This window comes from Photinus pyralis, unplaced genomic scaffold (assembly GCF_008802855.1).
Source record: "Photinus pyralis isolate 1611_PpyrPB1 unplaced genomic scaffold, Ppyr1.3 Ppyr1.4_LG10, whole genome shotgun sequence".
NCBI lineage: Eukaryota > Metazoa > Arthropoda > Insecta > Coleoptera > Lampyridae > Photinus > Photinus pyralis.
In genome coordinates this window covers 10,089,494-10,116,936 of record NW_022170250.1, presented here as the reverse complement: position 1 = coordinate 10,116,936, position 27,443 = coordinate 10,089,494, and the positions used below count along the sequence as shown (strand labels likewise).

At 39.7% G+C, this 27,443-nt stretch overlaps 3 protein-coding genes across 6 annotated transcripts in view; 1 reads left to right on the top strand and 2 right to left on the bottom strand.

Annotated features, from left to right (window-relative positions):
* LOC116162064 (probable cation-transporting ATPase 13A3) overlaps nt 1-27,443 on the top strand; it is a 280,669-nt gene that overhangs the window by 71,674 nt on the left and 181,552 nt on the right. The gene's annotated exons all lie outside the window — the stretch shown is intronic.
* LOC116162072 (hyaluronidase-like) lies at nt 3,715-9,832 on the bottom strand. Its single transcript, XM_031475602.1, has 4 exons — nt 9,687-9,832; nt 4,183-4,791; nt 3,924-4,134; nt 3,715-3,876 (listed from the first exon to the last, which is right to left on the bottom strand). The coding sequence occupies exons 1-4, from the start codon at nt 9,788-9,790 to the stop codon at nt 3,724-3,726; spliced, it is 1,077 nt and encodes a 358-aa protein (XP_031331462.1). The 5' UTR covers nt 9,791-9,832; the 3' UTR covers nt 3,715-3,723.
* On the bottom strand, nt 15,937-24,073 carry LOC116162076. The gene is made up of 3 exons (XM_031475608.1): nt 23,918-24,073; nt 16,667-16,851; nt 15,937-16,605 (listed from the first exon to the last, which is right to left on the bottom strand). The coding sequence occupies exons 1-3, from the start codon at nt 23,938-23,940 to the stop codon at nt 16,058-16,060; spliced, it is 756 nt and encodes a 251-aa protein (XP_031331468.1). The 5' UTR covers nt 23,941-24,073; the 3' UTR covers nt 15,937-16,057.

Here is a 27,443-nt window from a genome sequence, read left to right as displayed (position 1 = left end):
GTCGTGATATTGGAAACCGGGTGTGGAAACTGAAAATTAGAGATTGGAAAATAGAAAGCTGAAACCGAAGACCGAAAAGCATGTAAACCAAAAACTGAGAGACTAAGAACTAGAGATCAGCAACTGTGCAGACGAGAAGCCAGAGACCGTAGACCGTAAAATGGAAACAGGAAACTGAAGACAGGAAATTGAGATCTAGAGGCTGGAGCCGGAAACCAGACAAGAAGAACCATGCAAAGATTGAAAGGTGCAACCTAGATGGATGATATGTAGCTGAAGGGCGGAAATAGATGACACAAAATTGGCGACGTCAAGAAGCTGGAAACTCGAGACTAAAAAATGAAACTGGAGATTATAAATTGAAGTAGAAAACTGGGAAAAGGTATGCTAGGGACTTGAGAATGGACATTTAATCCCGACAGGAACATGGAAACTCAATGCTGGAAATTACGAATTTCAAACGAACTTGACAATTCAAAAGACTATAAACTAGTAACCGGAAACAGGAATCTGGAAACGGGAAGCCGCAATTCGAAAACAGGGAATTTGAGATGGGAAAGTGGAATCTGGAAACTGGAGAGTGGACACAATAGGGACCTAGACTGTATACTGAAGCCTAGCACCTGAAGACCAGAAGCTAGGAATTGGATACTGGAAAATTGGATGAGAAAAACGAGAAACTGAGACACAGACAGTAAAACTGGTAGGATTGAAAAAATAAAGATATTGAATACGAGGAACTACCTGAAGAATCTGAGGAATCTAAAGGATCTGAAGGAAACGAAAGTTCTGGCGGTCCTGAAGGATCTTACGGATCTGATGGATCTGTCTGAAGATTCTTAAGGATCTGAAGAATCTGAGAAATCTGACAGAATTTGAAGAATCTGAAGAATATGAATAATCTGAAGAATCCTGAAGACCAGAAGCTCTGAGGAGTCTGAAGACTCTAAGAGACCTGAAGAGTCTGAGGAATCTGAAGAATCTGAGGAATCCTGAAGGGTCTGAAGCGTCTGGAGAGTCTGAATAGTCTGACGAGTCTGAATAGTCTGAGGAATCTGGGGAATCTGAGGAGTCTGAGGAATCTGAAGAATCTGCAGAATTTGAAGAATCATCTGTCTGAAGAGTCTGAAGGATCTGAAAGATCTGAAGGATCTGAAGAATCTGAGAGACCTGAACAGTCTGAGGAATCTGATGAATCCTGAGGAGCCTGAAGGGCCCGAAGCGTCTGAATAGTCTGACGAATCTGGGGAATCTGAAGACTGAAGAATCTGAAGAAACTGGAGAATCTGAAGGATTTAAAGAGTCTGAAGGATCTAAAGAGTCTGAAGGATCTAAAGAGTCTGAAGGATCTGAAGAATCTGAGAGACCTGAAGAGTCTGAAGACTCTGAAGAGTCTGAGGATACTGAAGTATCTAAAGAGTCTGAAGGATCTAAATAGTCTGAAGGATCTAAAAAGCCTGAAGAATATAAAGAGTTTGAAGGATCTAAAGAGTCTGAAGGATCTGAAGAATCTGAGAGACCTGAAGGGTCTGAGGAATCTGAAGTATCTAAAGGGTCTGAAGAATCTAAAGAGTCTGAAGGATCTAAAGAGTTTGGAGGATCTGACGGATCTGAGGAATCTGAAAGACCTGAAGATTCTGAGGAGTCTGAAGGGTCTGAAGAGTCTGACGAGTCTGAGGAATCTGAAGAGTCTGAAAGATCTAAAGAGTCTGAAGGATCTGAAGAATCTGAGAGACCTGAAGAGTCTGACGAATCTGAAGAATCCTGAGGAGTCTGAAGGGTCTGAGCGTCTGAAGAGTGAATAGTCTGAATAGTCTGAGGAATCTGACTGAAGAATCCGAAGAATTTGAAGAAACTGAAGAATCATCTGAAAAATCTGAAGAGTTTAAAGGATTTAAAGAGTCTGAAGGATCTAAAGAGTTTGAAGGGTCTAAAGAGTCTGAAAGATCTAAAGAGTCTGAAGGATCTGAAAGACCAGAAGGATCTGAAAGATCTCAAGGGTCTGAAGAATCTGAGAGACCTGAAGGATCTGAAAGATCTCAAGGGTCTGAAGAATCTGAGAGATCTGAAGGGTCTGAAGAATCTGAAGAGTCTGAGGAATCTGAAGTATCTAAAGAGTCTGAGGAATTTGAAGAATTTGAAGTATATAAAGAGTCTGAAGGATCTAAATAGTCTGAAGGATCTAAAAAGTCTGAAGGATCTAAAGAGTCTGAAGGATCTAAAGAGTTTGGAGGATCTGAATAACCTGAGGAGTCTGAAGGATCTGAAGAGTCTGAAAGACCTGAAGATTCTGGGGAATCTGAAGAATCTGAATAACGTGAAGTCTGACGAGTCTGAATAGTCTGAAGGATCTAAAGAGTCTGAAAGATCTAACAAGTCTGAAGGATCTAAATAGCATGAAGGATCTGAAAGATCTGAAAAACCTGAAGAGTCTGAAGAGTGAGGAATCTAAAGAATCCTGAGGAGTCTGAATAGTCTCAAGAGTATGAAGAGTCTGAATAGTCCCAAGAGCCTGAAGAGTCTCAAGAGTCCGAATAGTCTCAACGAGTTTCAAGAGCCTGAAGAGCGTAATAGTCTCAAGAGTTCGAAGAGTCTCAAAAGTGTCTAGAGTCTGAATAGTCTCAAGGGCCTGAAGATTCTGAAAAGTCTGAAGAATCTCAAGAGTCTGATCAATCTGAATCACAGAAACACGAAGTCTGAAAGATCTAAAGAGTCTGAAGGATCTGAACGATCTGAAGGATCTATCTAGAGACGGGAAACAAGAAGTTGTAAACTATGGTTGGAAAGTGCTAATCACAAACAAGCCTGAAAGCGAAAATCATGGGGGCTACAAAGTACAGACAAGGAATCTGGACATAGGGAGACGTTAATCGGAAACCGGACACTGAAAACTAGAAAAAGAAAAATTGTAAACTTAAAATGAACTTAAAATGAAAACCGGATACACAAAGGAAAAACCGGCAACCGCAGACGAGATGAAATTGAAATTTGAGATTTTGATAATAGAAAATATAGAATAAAACCTAGAATTGAAAAAAGGGAGACCCTTATATACCTTGTATACCTTAGAAACTGAAGACTAAAAGTCGGAGTATAAGGAGACTGGAAACCGGAAACTCGAAGTTGGAAGCTAGCGAATAGAAACGGGAAATTAGGCACGAGAAGTCGTAGACATGAAACTGGAGATTGGAGACGGAAAATTAGGACGGTTAGAGAACTTGAAATTCGTAAGTGGAAATCTAGGGAACTGAAGACTGACACCAGAGCCCACAACTTGAAGACTGGACTCTGGAAATTGAAAACTGAAGATTGGAGGCCGGAGATCGCAAGCAGAAGGGTAGATACTAGAATATTGAGATTGGTAACTACAAAACGGGTTGAACTCAGATACAAACGAGTCGTCAACGTTGCGTTGGTTTTTTTAAACCGAAATAGCTTTTGTTTTGACATCACCAATGGATATATTTCTTGCAGACGTCTCAATCGCCACCCTTTTCTGACAATCCGTTCTTGAGGTACAAGGGAATATGCCAGCGACCACGATAAGAGGTCAAGGAGGAGAATGGGAACCGGAAACTAAAGAATGACTAGATCCATTGTGGTTGTTTTACTTCGGACAAGCTGCTCACTCGGGACTGGAGCATTAACTAATCCAAAAGGCAGTAGCAGACGAAATCAGCCAGTTTCATGTGGTGTAGTACAAATAAGACACCCTTATTAGTTCTATTTATTTAAGGCTGGACCGAAAACGGTATCAATAAATGTATACAAGTCTTCGCACTTCTGTTGCGTATTTACATGCTTACTAGAACCCCAAACAATTAAGCCATCAACTTGCAACTCTCTCAAGGTCGAAATTGAATTCACCACGTCTCTCTGTAACATTCGTGAGCAGTTCTTCGTTGATTTCTACTTGTACCTACCTCGGATAGGAACCGATCCGTATCCGGATGTATCACCGTGTAATATGGGATAATGGCGCGCTCCTTTTGCGTATTCAGAGTTTTGGCTATCCGTTGAGCTTCCCGAACTCGTCCTTTGATAAACTGCACCCGCTGAGTGGGCGTGAAAAATGCTTGTCTGAGGTACAGCGATGGGTTGAGGGTGTCGCTTGTCGCAAACAACCATTTTATTCTGAAAGTTTGCGGAAATAGATTCCGGGTGGTCTCGTACACAACTCACCTGTCATTTTCACTTTGAACGTTAGGGGCGCACCTCTCCTCCATGTCGTTGTTAAAACAGTGGGGAAATCCGTAGTAGCCCCAAGAGGCTCGCGGCCTCAACCTCTGGGCCATCTTCAATGTCCCCTCCATAAACGCGCGCGCAGACTCCTCAAACCTCCTCGCCGCCTCGGCCTTAATTCGCGCATCGGACCAAAACCAGTGCCTCTGCCGCTCGATCTTCTCGGAGAGATCCTTGTACTTCGCGAGGGTGCCGAAGTTCTGCCGATAAATCGGGCGCCAATCCTCAAAGTCGATTATGCCCAAGCCTGCGAAGTTCGCGTCGGGAATCAGGCGAGCGATGTCCTCCTCGAAAGCGCGAAGATGTCTCGCCAGGTCGCCCTCTTGGGGAACGCCGCCGTTCTTCAGCTCGTCGGTCGGTAGGATCGCCGGGAATAGTCCTGGATCGTAAAGGAGAGCGATTCGGTCACCGCGGAATGTGTCGTTCTTGTTCTGGATGATGTTGTACTTCATGGCCAGCTCGTCGAAGCCGAGCTTGTATCTGGCACACTGAAATGTGGGTAGGTTCCAGTATGTTATGAAAGGTGGCCTTCGGTCGCGAAATTCGGTACTAAAAGCAAACACAACTGGATAAGCAAAAGATTTCGAGAAGATCGGAAAGCAAAGAACGTTGAAGAATGGACGATGGACGCTAAGAAAGAAAAGATTAGGCCGAAGAAGAGGATGGGGAAAGGGTAATTAGTGGGAAAATAGCGAGTCGTCAAGGGAAAACAAAGAGAACGGAACGGATAAGTTGAAGGGAAGAGCAATAAAACAAAGGAAAAGGAAACACAAGAAGAGGGAAATGGAATGAGAGAGAAAAGCGATTGGGAAAGAGAAAGGAAAAAAAATTGCAAGTAAAGTGAATGTAGAATGGAAGGTGATATGGAGGGATGGAAATGAGATGCAAGGGGTGAAGAGGAAAAAGGAAAGAGGGAATGGGAGGTGAGGTTGAATAAAATAGGTAAGAAAGGGAAGGATAAGAAATGTGAAGAGAATGGGAGAGAAATGTCTTTGTCGGATGGAATAGAGATGAGAATAGGAATTGGTTTGGGAATAAGAAAGGGGAAAAAGAAAGGGTTTAGAAATAGAAAAAGTAAAGTAAAAATAAGTACATGGTCAGTAATAAGAAAGAAGAAGAAGAATGAGAACCGGAAAGAAATAAATAGGAAATCAAATTCAGAAGGTGCGCGAGTAGAGATAGCTGAACCAGAGGAAGATGAAGCGGAAAAAAAACTGAAGAATGAGATGCCAGAGAAGATACCAAGAAGAAAGAGGTGAGTAAAAAAGAGAGAAAGAAACTAATAACCAGAAAATAGGAGAAATACAGGGGACGAGGAAAGAGAAACTCAATGGAAAACTAAAATATGATTGGAGAAGAAGGAAAAGAAAAATATCAGCAGGAAAAGTTTAATAGAAAACATAAAAGAAGTAACATTATAAAGATAGAGAAACATATAGGAAGATAACGTACTGAAGAAAGATAGTATTCATCAAAAGGAAGGAAAAGAAAAGGGAGCACGTAATGGCAAAACAAGGAAAAAATGAGAAATAGAAACAAATGACAAAACAAAAAAAAAAGAGAAAAATACAAAGAAAGAGGAAAAATAGGAGGTAAATCGTAAGGTGCAGTGGGAGAAGAGTGGAAAAGACGGGAAAGAGCAAAACAGGGGAAGAAAGTGGGAGAAAAAACGAAAAAATGATTGGTGTGGTTAAAGAGAAGGGACAGGAAGGGAGCGCGAAAAGAAGATAAGAAATGGAAAAAAAGATAAAGAAGTAAGAGTGAGAAGTAAGGAAAGGTAAGGTAAGGTAAAAAGAAATTTAAAAAAACGGAAGCGGAAGGAGTAACGGGGAGTTAAAATGGGTACCTAAAGGGAAATAATAGGCCCAAGAAGAGCATGGCGAAAAAGAAAAGAGCTCGAAAGGAAAAAGAGAAAGGAACGGGTAAGATGAAGCGGGAGGGAACGCGAAGGAAAAATGGCAAGAAAGGTGGGAGAGAAGGTGATGTGAACGGGTGGAAATGACAAGCGAGGGTGCGAAGAAGAAAAGCGAAAAAAGAGAGTAAGAGGAAAATAAAGGGGAAGTTAAATGCGGGGTGAGGTTGAGTAAAAGGGGTAAAAAAGGGAAGGTTGGGAAATGAGAAAATGAGAAGAATGGAAACCGGAAAAAAATAAATAGGAACGTTAAAGGAAATAAAATTCCGTAGTGAAGATGAAACGGAAAATTCTGAAGAATAAGAAATAAAGTATACGGAAAAATGGAATACCCCCACCACACCGAAAGAATCGATTATCTTTTCCCACTATCATGGTAATCTTTGTGAAATGGCATTAAAGTCTTCGTTTGCTGGGCGGGGGGGGGGGGGGGATTACATACTGCCACGCCTACCAGTCCTACGTTCTCGCCCAATATATTTAGGAAAATACTTTTTGTAAAAAGGGTAGTCAAATTTTTCTTTTCTGGGAGATATTCCATACACAAGAGTTCTAAGGGTTGAACGCATTGGAGGGAAGAATGTAGCACTGGGGGGGTCTGGGGGGTACGGAATACCCCCAGTAGATATTATAAACAGATCCAGTTACCTTTTCCCAAAGGCTACCATCATAGTGCTAGGGAAATTGTTGAGTCAGCTCTATTGCTAGAGCTACTCTGAAAAAAAAAACAAAAATAATAGAGTGAAAGAGAAGAACGGAAAGAGATAGCGAGTACGGAAACAGAAGAAGAAGTCGGACAAATCGAAAAAAGAAGTAATCAAACACAGAAATAAAAATCAAAATTTTCAGATTTTCATAGAGGAGCTGAGTTCGATCTTCAAAAATAACAAGATAACAGAAGTATGAGAAGCCCATAATGAGTGAGGATAAGGAGATGAGAATTATTAGGCATCATACGAGAAGGCCATAATGCGACATAGTTCAAAAGTTACAGCCCTTTGAATTTTCTTTCGAAATTCGTTTCTAGTCTATAACTTTTGATTGAGAAGTCTGATCGAAAAAGTACAAATTGTTTTGGATTCTACGCACCAAAATTAATAAGAAAAAGGGTTTTCCCGAGAAATTTTGGTGCAGTCGATTTTTGGCTAAAAAGGAAGGTTATACACTGCCTTTTTTGAGGCCCGAAGAAAAAATTGTCTCCGATCAACCCGGAAAAAAATTGTTCTTATAGAATGTGGCCTGTAGAATCCATAATTTCAAACAGTTCCAAGATTGCGCTACTAGTTCAAAAGTTACAGCCCTTTGAATTTTCTTTCGAATTTCGTTTCTAGTCTATAACTTTTGATTGAGAAGTCTGATCGAAAAAAGTACGAATTGTTTTGGATTCTACGCACCAAAATTAGTGAGAAAAAGTGTTTTCTCGAGAAATTTTGGCGCAGTCGATTTTTGGCTAAAAAGGAAGGTTATACACCGCCTTTTTTTGAGGCCGGAAAAAAAATTGTCTCATATCGACCCGGAAAAAAAATTTTCTTATAGAATCTGGCCTGTAGAATCCATAATTTCAAACAGTTCCAAGATTGGGCTACTAGTTCAAAAGTTACAGCCCTTTAAATTTTCTTTCAAATTGGTTTCTAGTCTATAACTTTTGATTGAGAAGTCTGATCGAAAAAGTACAAATTGTTTTGGATTCTACGCACCAAAATTAATAAGAAAGAGGGTTTTCCCGAGAAATTTTGGTGCAGTCGATTTTTGGCTAAAAAGGAAGGTTATACACTGCTTTTTTTTTTAGGCCCGAAAAAAAAATTGTCTCAGATCGACCCGGAAAAAAATTTTCCTTATAGAATGTGGCCTGTAGAATCCACAATTTCAAACAGTTCCAAGATTGGGCTACTAGTTCAAAAGTTACAGCCCTTTGAATTTTAAGTAACCTTGCCAAGGAAAGTTTCGATAATTCTCTCTTTATATTGCCCTTGCACCCTCATGGTAGACTTTGGGAAAATTTAATTAAATCTTCGTATACAAGGGGGTATTCCGTACCCCCGGTACTACGTTTAATGATAATTTTTTAAAAAAAGACCGCAAAACTTAGAACCAAGATACGACTGTGCTTTGCTAAAACCTATCATGAGGGTTTTATAAGTGAAACTACTAAGAAGAACGTACTACCGGGGGGTCTGGGGGGGTATGGAATACCCCCCAGCAGTAACCTTGGCAAGGAAAGTCTCAATAATTCTTTCTCTATTGCCCTTGCACTCTTTGGGAAAATGCAATTGAATCTTCCTTTAAAAAAAAGGAGTCATGAGCACCTGCCAGGCCTTGGGAAGCGCTACAGCACTGCACCGAACCAAAAGGTTCAAACCGGGGAACCTTAGATGGGACATCTATAGTAATTCTTGGGGAGGATTGTCTACAAGAGGTGACCGAAACCCCACCCCACATAATGCCGATAAAGCACCGACCTAGGGGCACCATACAGTATAAACCTTACACAAAAAGTGGTACATAAGACGGTTCAAAACAAAAAGAGGGGTCTTTCACCCTCATAAAGCAAAAAATGAGTAGCATGGAGACAAAAAGAGATATCGTCACAGACAGTTAAGCTACACTGAAGGCGTTAGTAGCCCGTACCTACGACTCAAAAATGGTCTGGGAGGGCATCTGCAATCCAAAGAAATTGGCAACTGATGACAACCGTATCGCACTATGGTGGATGGCAGATGAACTGGCCCGGCGGAAGCCAATGGGACTGCACAGAAGTCACATAAGAGAAACCCTACACCAGTGGGAGGAGATTACTGGCAGAAGGTATTAGGACAGCGACAGGCCAAATTATTCTTCACGGCCACGCCACGTTACTAAAAGCTATGGAAGCTTCAGCCCTCAACAGGAAGGATCTCTGGTCCATTACAGGGCTGCTCACAGGCCATACCATCTACATAAGATTGTTTCAGCGGCGGAGGCCACATGCAGACTTTGTGGACAGACAGTTGAGGCATCTGAACACATTCTAAGTGGATGCGAGGCTGCTGCCGGGCAAAGGCTAAATAACCTCGACGGGGATAGGAGCTGAAACCGCACTAAACCTTAGAGCACCTTCTCAAATCGGCTAAAACTACTCTAAAACGAGTAAGGCCAGCACAAAAATCCTTAGTGCCATTTGACTGGTAATCAATGTAACTCAATTAATGAATTTGGCATATCATGTTCTCCTGATTGAATTGTCTCAAAGAATGATCGCAAGCGTTACTACAAAAATATTTGTCTGAAGAGCACAAAAACTGGGTACCTAAGGATTAATCACCTCTATGACATCCTGATATCATAAAGTAGGTACTTAAGAAACTATCAAAAAGGTCAGTACACCTCCTCCTCCTCATGTTCTCCCGCAAACTACGCAATTTCGTAAAGATTAAAAAACCACATCCCGCAATTAGTGCATATTTATCGCACGCAAGTGAAATCTCGCAACTTTCATTTTCAAACAGATTCTTTACCTACGTACTACGTTAAACAAAGACAAAGTAGATCATACCTGCTTTCCGCTGCGAATTCGCCGAGGTAAGTCAAAAAAAGGAAAAAAACTGCGTGGTACATCTTAACTCGGAAGCTAATTGGACTTAAATGTTCCATTTCCATTTTGCTTATGACTCTATATATAGGTAGCCAAGTCGAGACATTGGGGACGATTTTAATTAAAACCACAAGTGTATATGCTTAACGATATCAGAAGGAGATAAAGGTGGCATTGTTGTACGGGCGCCTAACGAAATTATGAAAATTAGCTTGAATAATTAGCCAACGCACAACATGCGTTCGAAAAACTGGACTGAGGTTGTCAAATCTTAGATTACGCTAATGGGGCAATTATGATATGGTCGCAGTCTTCAAACGCTTGGGTTTGTCGAGAGGAGAAGTACTTGACATGAATTTCAATACAAATATCTAAGTGTTACGAAAACTTAATTAAGAGCAAGTAAAGCGCACAGGCTGAAATGAGCCATGATGTAATTTGACTTTTATGGCACCATGACGGCTTTAGCGATACGACCATGACATTCTGTTTGAGTTGGCTTAATTTCAACTGAAACGAACATGTTATCAAAGTCTTCTCAATCAATGCCAAAAAGGAACAAATTCAACGTTTAAAATACGGAACATGTGAAAATTAGTGAATCGAAACTCATATCGCGCATAGGACAATTTTTGTGTTAGCAGAATCTCGCCCCTGAGACAGGTAACAATGGACCCTCGTTCGAGATTTTCCAGATTTCTCCTTCTTGTAAAAAAGTCGCGCGGTGCCAGCTCTCAAAAATGTGTGTACCTATCAGTGGAAGTTGTATGATACTATAATAATCCGTGGATTTTATACGGGACCGGCTTCATAAAGAAAGAGAACGGAACTAGTATGCGAGAAAGCGCGTTGATATAAGCCTATAAGCTTTGTTTATTCGAAGATATGGAAGTCGGCAGTGTTGCCGGTTCTAAACCGTCGTGAGGTAGAATGAGGAGCGGTGATTCTGCTATACCTCTACACGTACATGAAAGAAAGTGAACGTTTGGATTTGTCGTTTCATCATTCGAGCTGGACGAGAACATTAAGTAAAAATCGGGTGAGAGAAAGGCATTCTTTCGAGGGAAACCTATGTAACGTAAGCGCGGCGATTTTTAGACACGAAAATTCTTCGCCAAGTTTCATATAAAACAATCGTTAACCGCGCAGCCGGAAAATTTGTACCACCAATTTCGACTAAAGTTATTGTCGGGGGTGTTTTTTAGATTCGTCACGATTTTCCATTACAAGTAACAAGTGGTCGTGGCCTACGAAAATAGAGCAACTTAATTACGTAGCGGAGTCGATCGACCGGCTGATATAAATTTCAACAGTGAATGGTGCGGATGCGAACAAATTTGTTTCGTAGTATTATTGAATTAACGTGCTTCCATTTAAACAAATTGTTACCACGAAAGCGTTCAAGTCCAAGGTGCAAAACGTTCATTGCGCTAGTTACGTTAAAAAACAAGTTTGTCAATCAAAACTGTGCCCCTCTCTTCTGTATACGGGGTGTTATTAGAAATTATTAAAAAGGCAACCGGTAAAAAGGTTAAAGACAATTAATTCGGGCTTTTGTTAACTGTCAAGATCACAAGTTGTAAGGGTAATTTTGGACATTTCCATACCGCGAAACATTGGTAAATTATTCCAGTAAATAAACCAAATTATTAAAATTCGAAAAACCCGAAGCACGGTTTGTTCCGAATTCAAATTCGTCAACTATTCACTTTCAGCGAGTAACCAAATTTTAACTGGCGATACGAAAGGTTCGATTGTATTGTGCAAGGCGTTCCACTATCCAATTTTCCAAATTGCAGGCGCTCATTTCACTATTTATCACATCCACATCGATGCTAAGACTGAGACTAAACACAATTCAGTAACGAAGCACCCGTTTTCTAATATGGAATCTACCCGCGTTAATGAACGCACATGGATGAAATCGAACAGGCGCTTCGTTACTAAAAACCGTTCTAGACATTTATATTCCAGGAGGTGACAGTGAAGTGTAGAATTAATTGGTTTAACCGTTTTCATCCGCCGATAGTAAAAGAAAACTTTTTATTACTTTTGTAACCGTTCCCGTGGGAATTTCGAGATTTCCGTTTCGTTTATTAATTATTAGTCGATTTTAGTTTTGCGATGCTAATTTAAAAACAGAATTGAAGCAAGCAAGGCCATGCAAAGTACGTAAGCCGACCTCTCGCTTGACCAGGCAATTGCAGTCGACAATTGGTATTACCGAATTATGGAATTTCAATCCGGCCAATTAAGTAAGTATAATTACCGTTAGCTAACTAGATGTGCTGCAGCAAACGGCGTCTGATTAGACTGCGTTTAGTGTCACTGGAAGTGCGCTACTTTACCACGATGTGTCATGTCATGTTCCGGAGTTTTAAGATGTCAGGGAGCCGAGCAATTAAAAAATAAAATAATGTTCATTTTCTTACACCTATCATATAATCCTTAGGAGCACTGGAAAAATATTCCATGTCCGGTATTCTCCAACGTACCTCTCCAAAACGTTCAGTTCTAAATTAACAAATTATAGTGTGTTGGGAGAATAAAATATATTTAAATATGAATGAATGATGTTATTATGTTATATGCCAAATGAGCGTATATATTCATAGAAAAATCTATGGATGTTTGGAATATTCACATATCGTCTAGCACGGTCACATGGTGACGTCATCACAAAAAACTTACGTGAACTTCGGGAAAATACGTGGAGAGTTGGTTGCTTGTAGCCAGCTATTTCATGATTTTTTTTTAAGTGTGCCTAGTCCATATGTACAGTTGTGTAAACTACGTCATATAGAGGTCATTTTGACTTCAGCACCATCAATATTGTTGGGCCACCCTGTATGTAAAAAAATTTTGAAGTGTAAACCTGATAGCTCACTTGAATTTGTATTTCAGTGTTCAATTTAAATGAGGTTACATCTGGTCGTTTGCGATAAGAAGTGTTTTTTTTTATCGCGCGAAATTTAATTAACGCACGTGTTTTATCGCTGATAAGAGAGGCGGGTGTTTTGCAAAGATGCGCGCCTTACCCGCCTGGACCAAGAAGCGAAAACTTCAGCAAATAACCTAAATCCCAAGGGTCAGGGGGCCGGAGGAGAGCCACTCCGTCGCCTTACACATGTGCAGGGGACATTTAATGAATTACGAACGAATGAGGATGTTTAACGCTTTTACAAAGATTGTCGTTACAATATTCCGCGTCAAGTTCCTTGAAGAGGAATTATCCAATTAATTAATAACTTCGGTATTTTTATTCCAGTAATAGGTAGGATTCATAGCTGCTAACACTATTATAGCCAATTATTATTTATCACTTGCAATTTATAACATAACTCAAGCGCATCGAAGTTGGAACTGTCTTGAAACGCGATTTGCGTATAAAGTGTTCTCGAGTATTAGCGAGTCTGTTCGAATGTTCTAAAACAAAACACGTCATAGTTCCGCTAAAGATTACGTCACATCCGCGTTCGTCCTTTATCGCCGATTACTATAATCTTTCATGGCGCCTCGATGTCTATCGTAATTTCTGGAATGTTCACTACAATACGCAGAATTTAATTTTATTAATTAATTAAATTAACTAGGCAGGGATGGCTACGCCCTGGGTCTCCCACTACTCTGAGTACTCGTGCCTTTATCACCTTTAACGAGTCATGGTCGCGTCCGATTTCTCGAAAAGTGGCAATCGAGCTTTTACCAGAAAATTCTGGAATAAGAAGTTGAGTAAATGTCGACTTTGTACGCCTCAGGAGTCCAACGTAGAGGAGAATGCTGCTCCCCCATGAAGCATTTGAATGATTTCGCATCCGTTCAACCAGATTTACTGAAATTGGGTAGCGGGTACTACACTTTTCTGGGTAAAAGCCATGAAATCTAGTAGTTACTCGCCTAGGATACTTAGCTTCACCACTGAAAATGTTGTTACTGAGCCCAGTCATTACAAGGTGTATCCCATGGGAGGTGTTTTAATTCCAGCTGACCCAACTCCCTATCTACGCGTTGAGATTACAGATTAGCCTTCGATTTCGCATAAGTTCCACAACGAAATAGCCGCACGCAGTTATTTAGATAAGAACCTGGCATTGATAACCGTAATTCGATCGATGTAAATGTAAATAAAATTTGAAGCTATAGGTAAAAACCCTGAAAATAACCACATATAATAACCCCTTTAACCTACCTCCAATCAATAAATGATTTTGCCGCAACGATTGACTTATAAGTCGGTTCGAAACTCCAATGGCAAAAGGTAAAAATACCAGTCAACTCACGTATTAATAAAATCCAAATTATATCCTCCAGGCCGGAGAAATCCCACAACCCCAAAGAACAATATTTAAAGATGATGCAATTAGAACCGCATGGATTTCACCATTTCACGTGTTGAACTAAAACGTGCTTGTCGAAATAATGAGGGCGGAAACAGAATAGCCAAATCACAACCGAAAGGACAGATAATTTAAATGTCTCCAAAGGGCCGTCAAAGCACTAAAAACCCTCAAAAGCATCCCTTCCATTTGGATAACTCCTCCCGTGATAAATGTTACTAAAGTGTCTCAAAAGATATTCCCTTCGGCCTGGAAAAGATCCCAGTTGAATCTTTAATAGCTCTCAAGGCTCTAAATAACCTCAAAATCCTTTTTTATTCGCCTAAACCCTCAAAATTAGATCACGAGCAGTAGAAAGTAGATCGGCCTGGGCAAAGTCCCCATTGATTCTTTAAGAATGTCTCCAAAGGGACTTCAAAGCCCTAAATAACCTTTAAAAAACTCATCTATTTTAAAAAACCCTCAAAATTAAACCATGGGTGATCGATAAATGTGTCTATACTCTAAATAGGTATGTTTTTTAAGGAAAATAGACAGCCTGGAAAAGGTCCCAGTTGTGTCTTTAAAAAAGTGTCTCCAAAAAGAGCCTTTATAGACCTTTTCTATTAAGATAAGCCTCAAAATTAAATCACGAGCAGTCGATAAAGGCCTCTAAAGCATTTCTTCAAGGAAAATAGTCGGCCTCTTTCACAGACAGCAAGTCCTCTGTATCTTCAGTGACTTGCTGGGCGGGAGTGGACTCGGCCGGTCTCTGTTCTGGTACCGGATTGGGCGCCATCCATCGGTTTGGATGGTAATAAACGGTGGGCAATAGGTGAAGACCACGATGGCGATTTGGACGTGTCTTTGTAAAAAGACGGTCTGCGTGGTTCGAATCCGGAGTGTATAGTGTGTTGGCTTGGTAGAAAAACTTGGCTGAAACCCCGCCCATTTAAAAAATACAGACCAAAGATTCTACCCCCTTTTCGGAGAGTGAAGCGCCCCCATAACTAATCAGATGTAAAGCAGCAAACGGCGTCTGATTAGGCAGTGCTTAGTGTCGTTGGAAACGCGCTAATTTTGTATGATGTCGCCATCTGATCATAGATATATCCGAGAAGAATCAACTGGGATCGCTATATAGAGAGAACCAGTGCCAGGTCCACAGGCGTGGATAGCGGTTTCTTGAAGAAAATTGAGGGGGGAGGGGGGGAACGCAAAGGAGACCTTGGTAACTATAGCGATAATTTTACGTAAATTTTTTCCGATTTTATTCCATTGAAAAATGCAAAGATTGTCATGGTTTCAATAATATTCCTTATGTCCCATTAAAGTTTTTATTTCGTCAATTGGAGTTCAACGAGCTTTATTTGTTGTCTTCGTCATATCATTGAATTTATATTTGTTATAATGAAAATTAACAGCGTATCTCCGCCATTTCTATTCCACCATGAAATAGGCGTTTTAAGATAGCTTAGTATAGAGACTTAGGGAGAGAGGATTAATTCTGCATTAATTAAGAGTCTTGTTTTGACATCCGAGGAGTCAAGACGAAAGAGTCGTGCCAATTTGAGATACCTATCATAGAAAAAGTGTGTTATAGTTTTCGTTAAGTTAAAGTACGCCTATGGATCTTCACATAATCGTATAGAAATAAAAGTTAGTAAAAGACACCAGTATTTATATACGGCGTGCTATTCAGCAAATTCCATAAACATCTTACCGCACCCCACACACTGCCACAACGTATAAAGAAAGGTACTCGGCGAAATTGCGATAAAGAAAACTGTCAGCAAAATATTCTCTTTCATTTAATGCATGGGAACTAGGAAGGTTTTTTTTTTGTAATTTTGAATGTTTCGGATTTGGAGGATCGGAAAATATGGAAACTCGGCTTTTACTTAAGAAATTAAGGGTCTTTTATTTAAATATACTAATTTAGTATTTTATAATAAAATAAACTATTCGCTACCCGTCTCTGCAAAATGTCCAAAGTTATCACCAACACTTTAAAAACTACATAGTAGTGGGGGACCAAAAGTTCATCTCCCGATACTCGGAAGGTTTCGCGTTAAACTCCTTCTTCGCACTGCTAACACTAGGTTTAGTTTCGTGAACGTTAAGCGAGGAGATCGCCTTTAAAATATCACTCTTGACGCTCTCCTCCGGTATCTGCTCGACCGACATCGACATTTCGCGTTTACTCAAAAGTCCCTGCAGAATCCAACTGTTCGGCTGGCTGTCGGCGTCGACGAACGGGCCTGTGAAATACTTGTTTACGGTCAGCCGGCGCCTGCCCTTCGGCGAGGTCTGCGGCGAGGTGAGGGGGGAGGCGGGTAGCGATTTGCTGCCTCTTCGTCGCGACGGCGCGAAGCTCTTCGGTCGGAGGGGATCGGCGTCGACCATCGCCGTCTGGTTGATGGGATACTTGCCGGAGACCATCTGATGGGCGACCCTCACCACGGAGCTTCCGCACGCGGCGCCCTCGCCTTTGAAACCGTCATCCGTGCCGTTGGACTTGATTTTGACGTCTTTCGGTTTGTTCTTCACCGCCGAAGGGACGTCTGCAATTAGCAAATTGGGGGGTGAGAGGCTGAGAGGCGCGAGGGGGGGGAGGGTACTTACAGCCCGGGTTTACGATGTATTGCTTGCACGGAGCCGTGTGATTGTCGTAGTCAATTGTGCAGTTTGAGACGTTCGGTTTCGTGTCGGCGGCGGCCTGAAGCTTCTTTGCCAGTTGGGGATAGCCGATGTACAGAAAGCTGTCGTCGTTGCTGGGGGGCGAAATCGTGTTTTGGTCCAAGTCAAATCTGTAATGAGGAATTGTATGTAAATAATAGGCATGACTTTGTTTTTTTAACAGTATTCCCCTAATTAATATTAATGACAATTTGCGTAAAAACCTTGAAGTTTACCTAATTTGGTTTTGCGCGATAACGAAAGCCACCTTAATTGTCTACTGTCGCCAGGGTCAGGCGCCCTGATCGAAGGTAATCGCGCAGGGCCGGAGTGGACAGGCGAGATACTTGAAAAAGTGTCCCTTAAAGGTTAAATACCCTGGTAGCCAGAAAAAAGTTACAATTTTGCTAACAGATGCCAGTGTATTAGGAGCAAAATTAGCCGCTGGCAGCACATACTCTCCTGATACAAAAAATAAAATACATTAAATCGATGTGCTTGATCATATCTCTTGAGAATAGAAAGACACATCCTCCTAGCAAGATTTTCCATTTATTAGGAGTAGAACCACCTCCTCGCCTGATACCCCTGATACAATCGTTGTAAGAGTTTCCGAGCTTTTGAATTGACCCGATACTCAGTATATTAAGAGCAGAAATTACCGCTCAGACACTATACAACAGGGCAATTCAATTTTCAAACTGATACTCCACGTATTAGGTGCAGAAACACCTTCTCACACATCATATTCTCTTGATACACAACATGTTCGTTCGAGATATTCACAATTAAGTTTTTACATCGCCGGTAGATCTCTCTCGTCTAGACGTTCTGTCTGCCCTTTGAGAGTACACTCCTCCGACACTCCGTTCTGCGTTTGCACCGAAAGTTTTAACATGACCAATAGATATGTCTCGTCCAGGCAAATTATTTTGCCTTTGTGGGTACTTACCTCTGACAAACCGTTTTCGAGATCTCTTAAAGGCGTCCCAATCAGCCTTTGTTGAGATCTTTCATTAGATTACCATGAACGATAAAACCAGTTCTAACCCCCCCCCCTCCCCCTCTCCAATCTGACTGTGTTCATAAGGAATTAGAAAAAGAACGGTTGCTATAAAACAGTTCCTTTTGTTGAGACCTTTAATTAGAATACCATGAAAGCTAATTAATCCCCCCCCCCAACGTGTGTTCACCCCCCCCCCCCCCAATTTTCTTTCAAACATTTTACTTGGCATCACTAAAGGCGTGCGTATGCAAATTCTGAGACCAGTTGGTTTCACGTTTCACATTCACATTCAAAACAGCATCTCAAAAAATAATTTATGCCCCCCCCCCTCTTTGAGACAGCGAAATTTGATAACCGTCTGGCACACCTTCAAGGTATAAGCTACGAGATAAGCTACGTAAAAAATGAACGTGGAATGGAAAGAAGAAAAACGGGGAGGACAATATGGCAAGAGGAACAGAAAAGATATCAGAAAATTCGAATGAAGAAATGAAAATGAGAATGGAGAAAATGAAACGGAACATGTAGATGAAGGAGAGGGAGAAATAAATAAAAAAACATGAAGATTCGGAGGAGGTCATTGATGATAGAGAGAAGACAACGAAGAGGTAGATGATAGGAGAGATGAAAAAGACCTTATTTGAACGGTTGACCATTTTACCCAAAGAAGAAATATTGACAAACGGAGAAAAGAAACACAACACAAAAAGAAGTTACGAGTGCAAAAGTGGACAGAGCGAGCAGTCTGGTTAGAGAAAGCGGGAAAAGACGAGTGGCGACAAAACATGAAAAAAAGAATGAAAGAGAAAGGAGGAAGAGAAAGAAGCCGATGGAAAAAAATTGAAGGATGTGAGAGGGAGAAAAAAGGAGACAAAAGAAAGAGGCGTGGGGAAGGATCGTGATGTCGGAGGGATGAAAAATAGAAAAACATACAGAGGAGGGCTATGGTTGGTAGAAACTAATTCCTTTCGTTGAGACTTTTCATTAGAGTACAATGAAGGATAAAACTAGTTCCACTCCCCCCCCCCCCTTCCCTTACCCCTTCTCCCCGTACTTTGATAAGAGAACAAAAAGAAGAGCGGTGGTTGGTAGAAAACGGTTCCTTTCGTTGAGACCTTTAATTAGAATACAATGAGAAAAAAAAGGAATTCCCCCCTCCTCACCCCGTCCCCTCAGGTCCCGTCGCTCACTGATCTGGAAAAAGTGTCGCACGGGAAAGCTGTAGTTTGTACAAACCAATTTATTTCGATAAGACCTTTCATTAGAATACCATGAAGGGTGGAACATGTGTTTACCCCCCCCCCCCCCCCCCTTGGCACCACTAAAGGCATGCGTATGCCAAATCTGAGACCAATTGGTTGTCGTATGTAAAAGTTATGCACGTTTTAAACAGCATCTCAGGCAATAATTCGTGGGGGGGGGGGGGGCGCCTTTTAGACAGCGAAATTTGATGGCCGTCTGGCACACCTTCAAGGTATGGGCTACCTACTGCAAAAAATTCCAGAACTCTAGGACCATTCCCCTAAAAGTAGTTCAAAACGGTAGAAGTGGGTCCGGACGGACGGACGGACAAAACCACACAATAGCACACTGCTTTTAATTCTTAAAAAATGCGCTAAAAATGATATGTGGAAGAGGAGGAGGTGGGGAATACATAGTGGGAGTAAAAGGAGCCAAGTAAGTATTACCCAACAAGGCAATATAAAAGACAAGGAGAGGAAGAGGAGTGTTGAGGAAGAAAAGCAGAAGGGAAAAGAAGATAGAGAGCGAACGAGAAAAAACTGTGACCTAGCATAATAAAAAAGAAAGAAGAGAAACGTAAAAATGGAAAGGAGAGGAAGATGTGGTCGAAATAGCGAATGGAAAGGATGGAAGAGATGAAGAAACTAAGACGAGAGTGCAAGGGGAATAAGACGACGAAGACAGTGGATAAAAAAGTAGATAATGGTATGGAAAGAAAGAGTAATGCGGAAGGAGGTTGACAGTGGGAAGATGGTGAGCAAGAGAAAAGGGTATAGAAAGGGAAAGTAAAGAATATAGAACGAAAATTAGGATGAAGAGAATAAAGGATCATATGAAAGGAATAGTGATCTTCCTACACAAACAAAGTGTAGTAGAAGACTAAAAAAGGAAACAGGTGGAGTAGAAAGGAGCGGAAGGAATAGAAGGAGAAAAATGAATGAGAAACGCATGAAAAACAGAAAATCTCGATGAAGAGAGTAAATTAAAAATAGAAAGACGAGAAAGAGGAAGATGTTGCATAAGAGAAGGGAATGTGAGGAGAGAAACAAGACAAAAAAACAAGAAAGTCGAAAGCAGAGACTGAGGTTGGAGAAAATGGTTAAAACATATAGAGGATACATGGCAGGAGAGGGAGAAGGTAATGAAATGGAAGAAAGGAACAAGAGAAAATAATGGACAAGTGAAGTGAAGAAGACAAAGAAATTGAAAATGGAGAGAGAAAGAGGGAGAAGAGAGGAGCAGGGTAACAGATCAGAAACCAGGAAGGATGCAGTATCAGGAGAGAAGCAGGTGGGACTATGTGAAAATGTGGCTGAAAAAGGGAAAGGAGTCGACTAGGAGAAAAACGAAAACGCGAGTTAAGGGATTGAAGAATAGAAAAGATAAGGAGAACAAAGAAAGGTTAAAAAACGAGTAGGGAAGAACAGAGATGATAAAACAAGAAGGCGTGGTTAAATGTCGAAAGTCATGTCAAGCAAAGATGAGAAGCGGGTGCTAGGTAATGTACATTTGGAAAATCTGGAGAGAAGGGAGGCGAGGATGGAGCAGATGAGGAAGAGTTGACAACAGAGCACAAAGATGAGGTGAAAGAAGGTGAGAGAAAGAGATGAAGAGGGGTGAGCTCGCTCTGAATTCGTAGACATAGTGTTAAATGGCACAAAAAATTTGACCAAGCTGTGTCTACGAACGCCGAGCGAGCCGGAGGCTCTGCTTGAGACTCCATTCATTATAGTGTCCTGATACAACAGTTGGAAAGGTTTAAACAAAGTAAAAAAAAAGGCGTGCTCATCGATTCTGTCGAATCCGTCTATTAGGAGCCGAAACACATCCTAGTACATGATATTCTCTGGATATAAAATACGTTAAAGCGAAGACCTCACCTATTCTGTTCTCCTGGTTGGTAGTGGGAGAAAACAATATTTTTCGTACAGGTACTTCGTGTGTCAGGAGCAGAAACACATCCTAGTACATGATATTCTCCTGATACATAATACGTTAAAGCGAAGACCTCACCTATTCTGTCCTACTGGTAGGTATAGCGGGAGAAAACAACATTTTTCGTACAGGTACTTCGTGTGTTAGGAGCAGAAACACATCCTAGTACATGATATTCTCCTGATACAAAATACGTTAAAGCGAAGACCTCACCTATTCTGTTCTCCTGGTAGGTAGAAAACAATATTTTTCCTACAGGTACTTCGTGTGTTAGGAGCAGAAACACATCCTAGTACATGATATTCTCCTGATACAAAATACGTTAAAACGAAGACCTCACCTATTCTGTTCTCCTGGTTGGTAGTGGGAGAAAACAATATTTTTCGTGCATGTACTTCGTGTGTCAGGAGCAGAAACACATCCTAGTACATGATATTCTCCTGATACATAATACGTTAAAGCGAAGACCTCACCTATTCTGTTCTACTGGTAGGTAGTGGGAGAAAACAATATTTTTCGTGCATGTACTTCGTGTTTTAGGAGCCGAAACACATACTGGTACATGATATTCTCCTGATACAAAATACGTTAAAGCGAAGACCTCACCTATTCTGTTCTACTGGTAGGTATAGTGGGAGAAAACAATATTTTTCGTACAGGTACTTCGTGTGTTAGGATCAGAAACACATCCTAGTACATGATGTTCTCCTGATACATAATACGTTAAAGCGAAGACCTCACCTATTCTGTTCTACTGGTAGGTATAGCGGGAGAAAACAACATTTTTCGTACAGGTACTTCGTGTGTTAGGAGCAGAAACACATCCTAGTACATGATATTCTCCTGATACAAAATACGTTAAAGCGAAGACCTCACCTATTCTGTTCTCCTGGTAGGTAGTGGGAGAAAACAATATTTTTCCTACAGGTACTTCGTGTGTTAGGAGCAGAAACACATCCTAGTACATGATATTCCCCTGATACAAAATACGTTAAAGCGAAGACCTCACCTATTCTGTTCTACTGGTAGGTATAGTGGGAGAAAACAATATTTTTCGTACAGGTACTTCGTGTGTTAGGAGCAGAAACGCATCCTAGTACATGATATTCTCCTGATACAAAATACGTTAAAGCGAAGACCTCGCCTATTCTGTTCTCCTGGTAGGTAGTGGGAGAAAACAATATTTTTCGTACAGGTACTTCGTGTATTAGGAGCCGAAATACATACTGGTACATGATATTTTCCTGATACAAAATACGTTGAAGCGAAGACCTCACCTATTCTGTTCTCCTGGTAGGTAGTGGGAGAAAACAATATTTTTCGTGCAGGTACTTCGTGTGTTAGGAGCAGAAACACATCCTAGTACATGATATTCTCCTGATACAAAATACGTTAAAGCGAAGACCTCGCCTATTCTGTTCTCCTGGTAGGTAGTGGGAGAAAACAATATTTTTCGTACAGGTACTTCGTGTATTAGGAGCCGAAATACATACTGGTACATGATATTTTCCTGATACAAAATACGTTGAAGCGAAGACCTCACCTATTCTGTTCTCCTGGTAGGTAGTGGGAGAAAACAATATTTTTCGTGCAGGTACTTCGTGTGTTAGGAGCAGAAACACATCCTAGTACATGATATTCTCCTGATACAAAATACGTTAAAGCGAAGACCTCACCTATTCTGTTCTCCTGGTAGGTAGTGGGAGAAAACAATATTTTTCGTGCAGGTACTTCGTGTGTTAGGAGCAGAAACACATCCTAGTACATGATATTCTCCTGATACAAAATACGTTAAAGCGAAGACCTCGCCTATTCTGTTCTCCTGGTAGGTAGTGGGAGAAAACAATATTTTTCGTACAGGTACTTCGTGTGTTAGAAGCCGAAACACATCCTAGTACATGATATTCTCCTGATACAAAATACGTTAAAGCGAAGACCACACCTATTCTGTTCTCCTGGTAGGTCGTGGGAGAAAACAATATTTTTCGTACAGGCACTTCGTGTATTAGGGGCAGAAACAAAAACAAAGATGCAAAAGTACAACCGTTTAAGCAAAAATGAAGTGATGAGCATGGAAAAAGACGTGCTCATCTATTCCGCTACCCTGATACGGCTAATACTTAGCAAAAGAAAATTAAAAAAAAAATGCTAAACCTCCTCCTCGCGCATTATATTTCCCTGATTCACAGATGCAAAACTTTAAACGAAAACAAGGTGTTGGAACATGTTCCCCAGGCGTACAAAAAGATGTCATGTTCTGTTCTCCTGGTAATCAGAGAAAATTTACACACCAATATTCTTCCCCCATGTTTCGAAAGGAACTTTATCAATATTGTATTGTATTACAATTTGGAAAAGATATACGGTACTCATACCATGACTTTAGAAAAATTGGTACATGATAGATCTTATCTCATCTGGCTATTTATAGCAAACAGTCGAGATAGTATGCCCCTTTTCACGTAGAGAAAAACAATGAATTGTAATAAATCGGCGCTGGGAACAGGCGCGACTTATCTAAGCGGAAATTCGGTTCAAACAAAAAAGGTGCATTCACCAACCCGAATGGCATCCAAAATTATTAACATTGAAAACGTCGAATTTAGTATAGCCCAAAGAATAAATAGATCCATACTGGATTACGCTGGTAGAGCAAGAGTTTATTGTATTGTTTTGGCAAATGTATGACATCAGTTAGAACAAAGAGGTGTGTCCAATCCAAAACAAACACTACACACAGCTTATCTCAGTTAAATCACCATAGTAGCAAAATATTATTCTCAGTCAGCGCTATTGTTAACCTTAACCTTGAAAAAAGTACGTGCTATCAAATGTATTTTTCTGAAAACTCGCTGACGCAAATATTTCGAAATTCGCGGCAAGTCTCAAAGTCGAAGATAACCTTCCAACATTGCCAAACAATCGCGAGCTGAAGTAATCTCGATTTACATCACTTTTTTTTTAAAAAGCGAAAACGGCGTTAAAATCACCCAAGCACATTAAAGGTATTTTACCTAAAGATCATTGTCTTCGCCATCGCGGCTCACCACGAAAATTGGCACACTTTCACTCGGTGATATCAAGATCGATTTTTACGTTCACCAATCCGCAAAACATCTACGGTGCGCATTACGTCACACCATCGGAGCGCTTTGTGTTTTATATCTAACGATTGTGACGTAGCGATCGAATTTTTTTATCCCTACTACTTTAGCACACACCCACGGAGGCGACCAATCCCAATGGGTTGTATCGGAATGCAAATAAATTTATTGTCATCATTGATGAAATCCCCCACGCATACATTGTTTTCGAAAGACGTGCGTCAATTCCTTTGTTTGCGCAATTTTAGGGATGATTTTGAATTGTCAAGTTCAAGGGTGTTTTTCTCAAATCGCCAGCAAAACAAGATTCGGTACCAATCTTGATCTTGAAACTTCTCGAATATTTGCCAATCCTTCAGATTGATTTCGATATTTTCAGATGTAAACACTCGCCACGCGATTTCGACTTGAAGCTAAAAACAACACGGGGGGCAAATGACACCAGTGAAAGTACTAAAAATAACGCTTTGACGTTAAAATTTCATAACGTGCATATTTTTGTAAACAGAAGTTGCCGGTCTGCGCGAGGTCACAAGAGTAAACATGTTATTCAGAAACAACTGGAGTTCTGTGACATTTCCTAATCCTGGAGCAATAATAAAAATTACCCAGTAAATAGTCTTATAAACAATGGGGATACATTTGCATATTTAAGGTGCAGATACCAACAACCATATAAATATGCAAAAATATGCAGACCTGAAACCGTATAATAAAATATCGAAAGGTACAATTTAGGCGAATCCTTAAGTCATAATAAGACAATTTTGCAATGCAGCGATCTCAAGGCACCAAATGGCATATTTTTGCATATTTTTGCTGCTAAGTAGTCAATGTAATAGGGAACAAACAAAATCGATTGCACGATCGGAGAAAAAAAATAGAACAACAAAAGCAGTAAAAATTAAATATTGGTCCTTGTTTGAACCGAATCGAATTTCTTTTCGTTTTTTTACCCGTTAGAATATTTCAACAACACAAAAGTCAAACTACATTTAATGTGCTATCAAATACAGTACCGATAGTGAGTACAGGGTGTCCCATTTTCGACACTTCTATAGGGTCCGTAATTGTGTGTTATCAAAAAAGTAATATAGGCAGGTGTCATATGCTCTGGGTCAAACTTGTTAATTATTTTTAATGGAACATCCTGTATATTTTAATCTAAAAGGATAGCATATTATTAAATTGTAGTTTGAGTTGTTTTAAGTGTCGTTTGAGTACACTAAAAGGTGAAACAAAGCGAAAAGAATTTTGATTCGGTTCAAAAATGGACCAATATCTCGATAATCTCAGTCAGGTAAAAAAGTTGTCGGACCGAACCTCAATTTTTTTAATGGAACACCCTGTAAATATATTTTAATCTAAAAAATAGCATATTTTATTCTCTTTTCAAAAAGTTTAATATTGATTCAAAAAATCAAAATTCCTAAAAATTCAGAATAAGTCTCACACCTAATCTCGTACGAATATCTTCCCTGGACGCGCCCCCACTATCTTTAACGTCTCGATGCTCATCTGTTGTACCACTAGCGTTCATTTGCTTTTTTTAAGGAGGCAATTTGTCAGATTCCTCCAGGATAAAGTTCTCCTGCCCCGTATCTGAATTATCCGAATGATCAGGTACATTCCATTAATTTCTCTTATCTCGCGACTTCCGGTCGCCACCAAGCTTTCATACATGAATAAAAGTCAGGCCCGCATCCAGGAACTATTAACCCAAAAATTTTAAAAATCGAAAAAATTTAAATGTGTTGGCGAGTTCCCGTTACAATTATTGATTTTTTTTTTAAATAAATAGAATATCGATAGTGAGTACAGGGTGTCCCATTTTCGACACTTCTTAGGGTATCTCCGTAATTGTGTGTTATCAAAAAAGTAGGCAGGTGTCATATGCTCTGGGTCAAACTTGTTAATTTTTCTTAAATGGAACATCCTGTATATTTTAATGTAAAAGGATAGCATATTATGAAATTGTAGTTGTTTTAAGTGTTGAAGTATTCTAAAATGTGAAACAAAGCGAAAAGAAATTTGATTCGGTTCCGAGTTCGGTTCAAAAATGGACCAATATCTCGATAATCTGTCAGGTAAAAAAATTGTCGGACCTAACCTCAGTTTTTTAAATGGAACACCCTGTAAACATATTTTAATCTAAAAAATAGCATGTTATATTATCTTTTCAAACATTTTTTAATTTTAATTTTTTTAATTGTTGTTTGAATCACTTGAATATTTTTTGAATATCATCTCTGCTGTGTTATATTTTTGAAAAGAGAATTTAATATGCTATTATTTAGACACAACAGAAATGATAATCAAAAAAGGTTCAAGTGATTCAAATAAAATCGAAAAAAATTCAAAAAGATTAAAAAAGTATTTAAAAAAGATTCCAACGATTTAAAAGCATGGCATATTAAATGTAGTTATGGTTGTTTTAAGTGTCGTTGGAATATTCTAAAAGGTGAAACAAAGCGAAAAGAAATTTGATTCGGTTCAAAAATGGACCAATATTTCGATAATTTCAGGCAGGTAAAAAAGTTGTCGGACCTAACCTCAGTTTTTTAAATGGAACGCCCTGTAAATATATTTTAATCTAAAAAATAGCATATTGTATTATCTTTTCAAAAATATTTTAACTTTTTGAAAATCATTCGTACCTTTTTTTAAATTTTTAAAATACTTTTTAATCTTTTTAAATTTTTTTTAAGTTGTTTGAATCACGAATATTTTTTGAATATCATCTCTGCTGTGTTATATTTTTGAAAACAGAATTTAATATGCTATTTTTCAGACTCCAGAAATTATAATCAAAAAAGGTTCAAGTGATTCAAATAAAATCGAAAAAAAGTATTTAAAAAAGATTCCAACGATTTAAAAGGATGGCATATTAAATGTAGTTTCGGTTGTTTTAAGTGTCGTTGGAATATTCTAAAAGGTAAAACAAAGCGAAAAAAAATTTGATTCGGTTCAAAAATTGACCAATATCTCGATAATCTCAAACTTGTAGGTTAAGTAATAAAGTTTTGAACCATTTTTATACTCGTCGTCTGCTAGTTCTGTAGAATAAACCTATTGTTCGACTTGTTACAATGGATTGTTCCTGTCAATTTCCGTTTAAAGTAATCCATTTTTTTTTCAATATTAATCTCAATGTCATTTAGGGACCTCATCAACATTCAGTTAATTTCGTGGTTCAGGGTCGATTTTAGTAAAAAAAAACAAACATTCCAATTTTTTGATAAACATTTTTTATCGTTTAGAAACGAAGAGTTCAAAAATGCCACCTGCAAGTGCCCATTTTGCTATCAATTTATTTGTAAAGGTAGTTCTAGGTACAGCTCAAAAAACGAACAATTCACAATTTTTTTCTTCGGTTTTTGTTTGGAAATTTTAACGATTTCGACTTTTTACATAGGCTTTTAATGAGTTCTTTACG